Here is a 10,262-nt window from a genome sequence, read left to right as displayed (position 1 = left end):
CATATTTATGGGAACATGATAAAATCAAGTATTCAGGAGTATGGATTAGAAAAAAAGACGATTGTGGCAGCTAAAGATATGTGGGAAGAGACTAAACAGAAGACAATACAAAAATGGAGAAACTGGAAGCTTTGTTATAAGGATATGGTTACTAAGATACAAGCAATTAAAATGATTTTAGTCCCTTTAGTGTTATACACAGGTCAGGCATATTTTTATCAACCAGAAAAGCTGTGGAGAGAAATTACAAAAAAAAAAAAAAAAAAAAAAAAATGGAAGGATTTTATTTGGGAAGGGAAGACAGCAAGGGTCAAGTGGGATAGGCTGATTCTTCCAATAGAACAAGGTGGACTAGGATTACCTAATTTGAAGGGGGTACATTAGAACAACACAGTTAAAGCTTTTATACATAGCACAAGCAGAAAACTATAATTCAAAGTTTGAAAGGAATTATGTTGATACAGGGGCAAAGTTCAAGAAATAAGGAGAGACTGGGATTTTGGATGCAGATTCTTAAGAAGAGCAACAAAAATCATACAGAGTAGTATATTCATAAAATAGCAGGGAGTATTCTAAGAACTAAACCAGTACAAGAATGGAGAAAATATTCTGCCGATAGGGATGACTGTGGTTAGCGATACAGATAATAGGTAAGAGGGGGCTGGAATTTATTGGAGGAAAACTGGCAAAGGAAACCAGGATATTGGGAGCAAATATCTAGAAAGGGAAAGGCAACAGAATGGGAAGAGGCCGAGAATGTATTTGGACTGCAGGTTAGAGATTGCCTTCCATATCAATGATTCATATCAGAGTATAGGCAAACAGAAAGAAATAGGGGAATCATAAAAGAAAGACTGGCACTGGTAGAGTTTTTTAATCAAATCTAGAACAAGAGGCTGCCATTGAAAAAGGAATAATTAGTATAGCATATAAAATATTGCATAATAATTATAAGAATCAATCAGAGGAGCTCAGAAAGGATTAGAAAGACTGGATAAGCAATTCACAAAGAGATAATGAGGGGATATATGTACATCTCCCAAATATGCAACAAAGTCTAGAATATTTAGGATCTTTGCTTGGAAGTGTTTACATAAATATTTTTATACCCCAAGCAGACTCCAAAGAACTTTTCCTCAGGTGGATAGCAAATGCTGGAGGTGTGACAGGCAAGAATGAGGTGGCTGGGAACATATTTTTTGGGACTGTAATGAGCTGGCAGACTTTACTGATTCTCTGTAGACCGTTCTGATGGAGCTACTGAGTGGGCGGATTGGATCGACTGGGGGGATTTTTTTTTTTGAGCTAAGACATAGAATCTGAATTGTGTAGATATAGTAAAGCATTGCTGACTCTAGTTATGGTGGCTGCCAAAAAGGCATTACTAGAAAATTTAAATCTAAGTCTACACCAACTTTACTAGAAGTAGTGAATACAGTAACAGAGACAAAACAACTGGAATTGGGATCTTCAGAAAAGGGATGGAGCAAACTACATAGGAAAAAAAAAATGGAATTTTGAGAACAATATATGCAGAGAAGGAATGAGGTTTAACAGGCAGGATTTCAATGAGCCATATAATGCTTAACTGACAATGACTGGATAGATAAGTGATGTATAATGTTTGCAACTACAATTGTGTTCACGCGATTTGTAACGTATAATGTTTGCAACTAAAGTGGTGTCAATCATGTTCGTTTTTCATTTATATAAATGTAAGATTGCCCACATTATTAGTGATAATTTAATAAAGATGTTTACTGAAGAAAAAAAAATTGAAAAGCAAGTAATGTCAGCCCAAGATAGTGGGCTGCATACACATTGGTTTACAAAGTCTATAGAAAAAGTGGTAGAAACTGACAAATGCAGTTTCTGTAAAGGAGAACTGCAAGCAGTTGCACATCTTGTTCCCGGGTGTGATACACTCATGGCTTAAAGTCTGCATACTAAAAGACACAGTAATGGCAAGGCCATTGCACTGGGGATTGTGCTAAGATTACAATACAGAAGCAGCAGAGAAGCATTGGAAACATGAACCACAAAAAGAATAATCAATAATGATGAAGCTCACGTTGCACGGGATCATCCAGTACTAACAGTCGAGAAAAACAGAAACAATAGTTCAAGTGGAAAAAAAAGTAGCACTAATTACTGAAGATGCTACAAAATTGCTGCACTCCAGGATTACAGTATATACCAAGAAAGACCATCATAAAATAGAATTTGCAAGCAAAAATGAGAGCAATGTGGAAGAACGATATCCAGACAGTTCCACTATTAGTAGACGCAACAGCTCTAATAAAAATGAATTTAGTTGTACTTAAATATGCTGGTAATTTATGTAACACCATATGAACTGCAGCAGGAGTCAGCTGGGTACATTGCGGATGCTGGGATGACACCCTTGGAAAACACCACAGATTGAAGCAATACTAATCTCAAGAACTTTATAACTGCACCCTGATTTAGGAATGGGGTCCATTCTCAACATAGTATTGGAAACCCAAAATACATGAAGTAGTTAAAAAAAGAAAGTTACATGTGATCAGATATGGGTCACTTCAATGCAGCAGAAGAGATTAAAGTTCATTAAGACTGAATGACAAATGTTAGTGCCTTTTTAGCTCACAACAAACTCAAATTGCCATATTAGTGTGATTTATATATTTTTAATAGAAATAAAACCATGTGGTCTTCCAGTCTTGACCAAATGGGCTTTGATGCATCAGGCCACATGATCACATACTAATGTGCACAAATTATTCATAGAATAATCAACCGGAAATACTGTTGCACATCTGGTTTTCTTGTTTTCCACTTCTGTTTTAAAAGGAAAACCATATATATGCATGTATTATTATATACTGCTTTTAATAACAATATCTAATAAATAAAAACTGACATTCTTATGAAAGTGTCCAGACAGCAGACAAACAACCAAGTTCCATACTGGACATTAAACATGAAATGAAAGTATTTTAAATAAGCAGTGCAGATATGATGATGACATGCACCCTTTAATTACATTGTACTGCAACTATTTCTAGAACTCTGTGATATCAGTGACACAGTGTGACTAGACCCAGTGTAATACAGTATAGCACAGGCTTATTAACAGTTACAAACCATGGTTCTAAACATTATCTATTAAGACATTTTACAGGCTGGGTTACCTTAAGTTGTGTAATTCCGTGGTACAAGGAACTTAACATGAATCTTCTTAGGGTTAGTGGATAAGGTGGCATTTGATAGTTAACCCATTTCTTTCTGTTAACACTAAAATACTACAAAAACATTAACTGCATTAATCATGAAATATAATTTCAAGCAGAGCTTCTAGCTACCTTATAAATATCTAGAGATATGCCTGCGTGGAATAAATCTTAAAAAGGACGATGGGACAAAAAGTGGGGGTTTCCACTGTGTTTCAGACTAATTCATAAACTATGAAGATTCTGTATTGCAGCACTTCATATAATTTCAGTTGCAGTTTTGGGCTGTTAAAGAACCTAACTGCAACAAGTTCTTATGAAAAGGATGGTTCAATACAGCAATTATACCATACTACAGTGTCTTAAAATAAAGCCAGAGAATAATGTAAGCCAGATGAGTGTTGATTTTCAGAGGCTACAAAACTTAAAGGATCCAAAGGACTTTGCATCCCATTACAGTCTTAATAGAGAAACCCTGTTTCTTTCAAATGATGATGAAATCGTATTCTGACAAACTGCCATGGAAACCACTTGAAATTCTAAGCAGAATGTTTCACTTCAAAACCTATTCAAGTTTAAAAATTATTTTGGCAATAATATATATTTTTTCTTAAGTATAGTACTGCCTCAACTGTCAGATAATTTACATTATTTAAAAATTATAATTAAAAAAAGGAAAAAAAAACTCATGTTAAACAAACCAGTTCCAAGCATAGATAACACAAAATAAGAGGCATTTCTCTCAAATGGCCATAAAATGCGTGTAAAACATGCTTCTTTGTAGTACTGGTTTATTTCTATTAGTCCAGAGCCACTATTTTTCCTAAAGAGTCACATATGAAGATGATGTTACAATGGTTCTGCAAGCCTTGGCCCAGTGTTTCATGATTGCCAGAAACTGTCTTTAAGGTATCCTTTAGGCAGTGGAATGTCTTTACTTTTCAGGCATTTCTGCAATAAATAAAAGCAAACGCATAAGAAATGATGGTCATGAAAACGTAATTATATTCAACATAGTTTTACATACTTTACTGTCATAAAATAAATCTTTAAGGCAAGAAGTTTGCAAGTACCACTGATGTGACTGAAACACATTATGACCACAAAATTTTCAAATATCAGTCTACTGCTGCAGAACCACCTTTCTCCTCTTACTAGAAACGGGTTTTTATCCACTGAAAAAATACTTTTTTTGTTTAGTGTCAATCGCTTTCTAACACGTTTTTTTTTTTCAGCATAGGGACAGACGTAGACATTAACTATTCAATATAACAAGTAGAAGTCACATTTTGTAGAAAATTCACTTAGAATAATAAACTCCCCCATCCTTTTCTCTTTGCATTTACTCTGATATGAAACCTTGGTAAGGAAGACAGTCTCTAACCTGCAGTTTAATCTTCTGCGTGGCCTCATCCCATTCTATTACCCTTCCCTCCCTAGTAACTTGGTCACAAATACTTGGTTCCCTTGCCAATTTTCACCAGTAAATTTCAGCGTCTTCTTGCTTATTGTTCTATAGTTTTCTTGCAATCAATCCTATTAGCAAGAACTTCTTTTTCCATTCTTGTGTTGGCTTAGTTCTTAAAATAATTTCTGCAAATGTATGAATGTAGTATTCTTTATGGTTCTTATTCTCCTTAAAGACTTGTATCCAAAATTTAACTTTCTTACTTCTCGGACTTAACATTCTGTTTCATCATCATCCTTTTCCAGTATGATTTACACCTTCTTGGGTTATGTATACAAGCATTCCCTGAGCATCACTAAACTGGCCATTCAAACCAGGCAGTTTAAAAACACCTTGTTGTATTTGGAGGATCAAGTTAATCCATGTAACGCTTTCACCTCCTCCTCCAAAATGAAATCCTTCAACTGTATTCATTCTCCATGGCTTCTATGCTTAATGAAATTATATCTGACCTGTACATAAAACTAAAGGGACTACATAGTTACACTGCTTGCAAACAGCAGCATCCAGTTTCTCAGTTTTTGAAATATTTTTTTGCCTCTTTCCACATATCCTTAGCTGTCATAACAGAATCCCTTTTCATCCTTAATAGAAATACTTCATCTTATTGTGTCCCTAAAAATATGTGTATTGCTGAACCAGTCTGTGGGTACATAGTTTACTGCTAAATCCTTTGTTTTATCTTAATTAATTTTGCATCATGAAAAGACCTGAAACTCTCTCAAAATGTTCCACAACAACAAAGTGCCTTTTCTGAATTTATTATGCAAAAAAAAAAAAACTAACTTTACTTAATCACTACACCAGTTATATCCTCAAATTTGAGTCCCTTACTTTCTTTGCCAATGGCTCAAAATAACAAAAAAGAAAAAGGGATGCCCCTACTTTTTTCCTCTGTTCAAAAATAGTTTCTTGGAAATGGATCCCCAAACTTCATATATTCTAATTACCCTATTACACTTATCCAGAATGCAAATGCTTCCACTGCCCTACCCATAAAATCCCGGGTAACTCGACTGAAAACTTTTGCTGCATCGAGACTCACGAACAATAGTACATTTTCTTACATTCTGCTTTGCTCTGAATCATCTTCATAATCAACCCCCATGTCTTGTTAACTGTCTCCATCTTTCTCAATTCAAACACACTCTTACCTTCTTTGATAGTTATACCTGACTGTCGCAGGTTTCCTCCCAAGCAATCTACCTCTGACAGACACCCTTATTTCCTCTCGCCTTCTTCCGATCTGTCCCAAAGTTTTCACTAGATCATCTGCTTTTCGACACATATGCCCAAAAGTACAAGTGTATAAGTGAAAGTATAATTCTGTAAAATCTTACCATAATGCTAGATGTCCTTCTCTTCACTGTTACAGTATTCATGACATTAGGGATCCCCCCTGCTTAGAGCAGCCCAACATCCGGCCAGTATACCAAAGCCTTAGGCTGCTTTAAGGTACTAGTGTGTCACACGGATGCTTCTTGTGTAGCGTAGGGCATACAGGTGACGTCCGGACATACCATCCTCAGAACTGAAAGCCCCAGTAGGAATGCCAGTCCAAGGAAAATCAAGCAGTAACCAGTACATCCAGAAGAGAAATGGATCAGGGGAGGAGAGAAGGAGTGAATACTGCAACAATGAAGAGAATGACATCTATTGTTATGATAAAATTTTACACAACTGTACTTGGTCCTTCCATTTTACTGCTGCAGTATTCATAACATTAAGGATAGTGCCAAGGCTCAGGACGAAACTTGGGAGGATGAAAGGCCAAGCAGAGCTCTCTAGTAAGCCATGAATGATGGCCCTAGCAAAACCAGGTCTAGCTCTGGAAATTCCATCCAACTTGTAGTGCTTGGTAAAAGTATGCACAGAAGTCCAGATAGCTACCTCACAAATAGAGTTAGCATCTAAACCCTTGAAAAAAGCAACAGAAGCCACAGCTCTTGTAGAATGAGTCTTTACAGAAAAAGGAAGGCTCTCACCATGAAAAGAACAGCAAACAGCTTTTGAAGTGCAGAAAAAATAGTATGCTTGGAGACAGCTAATCTCAAGGACCTGAGATGAAAGGAGCTGATCAGATTTCCCAATAGTCTTAGTCTCATCCAAATAAAATCTGAGTCGTCTACTCACATCTAATGTGTGCAGCATCTTCTCACTAGCAGATTATGAAGGGAAAAAAGACAGCAAATGAATAGACTGATTAAGGGACAACTCATTCACTACCTTGGGCATACAATGAATTAATACGCAAGGAAACCCTGTACTTATGAAACAAAAGAGGGGCGACAAACCATAATGGCTTGAAGCTCAGACACCCATCTGGCAGAAGGGCTAAAAAAAACAGTCTTCCAAGAGCAATGCTGCAAGGAGGCTGAAGCTACAGGCTCAAAAGGAGTCAATTTCTCCAAAACAAAATTAAGATCCCAGGGAGGAGAAACAGGCTTCCTTGGAGGCCTAATATGAAGGACGCCTTTAAGGAATTGTTTAGCTTCAAACCTAGAAGCTGAAGGAAGAGATTAAGGCAGACAAGCAGAGAGACAATTAGTGGGCCTTAACAGAAGAATACGACAACCCAGCATTGAGCAATTCACACAGATAATAGAAAACCAAAGAAACATCCACAGAAATAGGATCCAGGTTACAAGAAAGACACTAAACAGAATATCTCCTCCATTTGGATAAGTAGGGTGTCCTAGTATTGGGTTTCCTGGCCTCCTGCAGAATCCTAAGCATGTCCTCAGGAAAAAAAAAAGGTGTCTATATGGAATAAAAATCCTATCACGCACATAGTCAGTGAACAAGTGGGGATGGATGAGAGATCCCTTGTCTTTTTGGAGTAGGTCGACCCTGTGAGGTAACTTGTAATGACTGCTCTTGGCTAAATGCAGGAGGAATCAATGCTGCCTTGGACAAAAGGGAGTCACCAGCAAGATTTTGGGGGCATCCTGTTGAATTTTGACCAGGGCTTTCAGAATGAGGGGATGAAGGAAAGCATAAGAAACATCCCATTTCAAGGAAAAGACAGGGCGTCCAACTTCCACACCACAGGATCTGGGAAGCTAGCACAAAACAGAGGAAGTTGTCTATTCAGAAGGGAGGCTGAGTACCACCCCACTGGTGGACAATGTCCAGAAACACATCCCTGTGAAGCATCCATTCGTGGGACTGAGTTAAGGACCTGCTCAGAGTGTCTGCCATAATGTTTTGACCTGAGGAAATGTAAACTGCCTGAAGAGTCACTTGAAACTGGACAGCAAGGTCCAACACCAAGAGTGCCAACCAGCAAAGAAGAAAAGATCTTGTTCCCCCCTGCTTGTTTACATACCACATCACTGTGGTGTCTGTGAACACCTTGACAGGTCCCATGGAGAAGAGAGGATGAAAATCCTTAAGAGCAAGCAGAAGGGCTCTCATCTCTCACATGGAAGTGCTTCTATTGTTGAAGAGGAGACCAGACCCCCGTGCACCTTTAGGGAGCCAAAAGCTGCTCCCCATCCATTATCTGAAACATTTGTGAACTGCTCCTGAGACGGAAGAGGGGAATGAAAAGGGAGCCTTGGATTTAAGGGCTGTTGGATCCACCAATGGAGTTCCTTCTTGAAGCAAGGTAGAACAGGAGCTACAAATTCTAGTTGATGAGCATGCTGAAGCCAAACTGACTTCAGTAACCATTTAAACTTCCTCGTGAAGTTTAGCCAGAGGGAGCATAGGGATGGTGGATGCCATGAAGTCCAGAGCTCTCAGAAACTCCTTGGCTGTAATGGAAGCCAAAGGAAGAAGAGCTTGAAAAAAGAAGGTGAGAGTCAAGGACTTGGGAGGAGGCAGGGATGCCAGCAAAGGCACCGCCTGAATCCTGCAACCAAGAAAAACATGGTCCTGAGAAGGAGTCAGAGAAAACTTTCCGAAGTTCATTGTAAACCCCAGGCTCTGAATAACACAGATGGCAAAATGGAGATTTTGCAACAGGATCTCTGGGGAGGATACCTGAAACAGCAGATCGTCCAAGAAGGGAAATACTTGGAACACCTGAACCCTGCAAAGAGCAATCACAGGAGTGTGGCATCTGGTGAATCCTCTTGGGGCAGTAGAAAGGCCAAAGGGCAAAGCAGAGAACAGAAAATGCCAGGAAGCAACAGAGAAATGCAAAAACTTCCTGAAAAGGGGATGGACTGGAATATGGAGATAAGCATCCTTGAGATCAAGAGAGATCCTATAAGCCTGAGTAAGCAAAAAGTACAGTTTTGTACACTTACCATAAATGTAGATGTTCGAGTGTATTCACTGTTCCATGACGTCAGGTCGTCAGGGGTATAAAACATGCAGCTGATGCCATTACATCAATTTTTCTTGCCCCAGATGTCAAGTGCCCCCCCTAATGGGAAGCAATTAAATCTATAATTACAAGGATATACCCCCATCAAAAAAGCAAATACACCAAAAAGCTTTTTGAGCATAGTAAGAGAGAGTAGAGGTATAGCCAAAAGAAGAAAGGGGGCTGGAGGGAGGGTAACCAGGACTGCAACAGTGAATACACTCGAACATCTACATTTATGGTAGTGTACACAACTGTATTATGTTCTTCGTGTTTCACTGTTGCAGTCATTACATTTGGGTAGATTCCCAAAGCTATGGTTGGGAGGAGGAATTTAAATAGAAGTAGGACCAGCTATAAGACCCTGAAAGACTGCAGTGGCAAAGCCAGCTCTGGATTTAGAGAAAATTGGCAAATGATAATGCTTGGTGAAAGTATGTACACAACTCCAGGTAGCAGCTTCTAGTATGTCCCTGGTAGGAACGCCCTTGAGAAAGGCTGTGAAGGTAGATGCAGCCCTGGTTGAATGGAGTCTGATGCCCTGTGGGATAGGTTTTCCATGGTGCTTATAGCAGAAATGAATGCAGTGGCCTATCCATTTTGAAATGGTTTGCTTTGAAATAGCTTTCCCCTCTGTCCCTGCAGCAAATGCCACCAGCAGTTGTTCAGATTTCCTTTGAGGTTTAGTCCTGTCCAAGTAAAATCTAAGTTGCCTGTGCACATGTAAGGAGTACAGTATCCGTTCCCCTTTGTTCTGTGGGTTAGGAAAGAAGGTGGGCAAATGAATGGACTGATTAAGGGACACCCTGTCCGCATGAAAGATGATGAAAGGCTCCACTGCCATAAGGGCTTGTAATTCAGATACCCTTCTTGCAGAAGTGATTGCTAAAAGGAAAGCTGTTTTCCAGGAAAGGAATTTTAAATCTGCAGTAGCAGTTGGCTCGAAAGGAGGAAGAGTGAGTTTCTCCAAGACAAAGTTAAGGTCCCAGGCTGGAGTTGGTGCTCTCCTGGGTGGCCTTAAATTTTTGGCCCCTCTGAGGAACTGCTTGAACAGTGGATGAGAGAAAAGGGGAGGCTCTGTGCTGTAATGAGATAAAATGACTGAGGCATTAATTTTGATGGAGGAAAAGGACAAGCCCATATGAAGCATCTCAGTCAAGTATTGTAGAATCTGAGGTAAATTGGGCACTGCTGAGCTCATCCCTTGAGATTGATTCCAGGCACAAAATCTTTTCCATTTTGCAGCATAAGATTTTCTAGTACTAGG

The 10,262-nt window shown here is 38.9% G+C and overlaps 1 protein-coding gene across 1 annotated transcript in view; it reads right to left on the bottom strand.

Moving 5' to 3' along the window:
- Nucleotides 1-2,656: 2,656 nt before the first annotated feature.
- The window catches only part of GLE1 (GLE1 RNA export mediator), a 1,828,321-nt gene continuing 1,820,715 nt past the window's right edge, over nt 2,657-10,262 (bottom strand). The window contains exon 16 of the mRNA XM_044058440.1: nt 2,657-4,163. Within this exon, the coding sequence (XP_043914375.1) occupies nt 4,095-4,163 (69 nt within the window). The 3' untranslated portion in view covers nt 2,657-4,094. The remainder of the gene's footprint in view (nt 4,164-10,262) is intronic.

Source organism: Protopterus annectens, chromosome 16.part0 (assembly GCF_019279795.1).
Source record: "Protopterus annectens isolate FY-2018-M chromosome 16.part0, PAN1.0, whole genome shotgun sequence".
NCBI lineage: Eukaryota > Metazoa > Chordata > Ceratodontiformes > Protopteridae > Protopterus > Protopterus annectens.
Note: the sequence above shows the minus strand (reverse complement) of the source record. Positions and strands in the feature narration are given on the sequence as shown.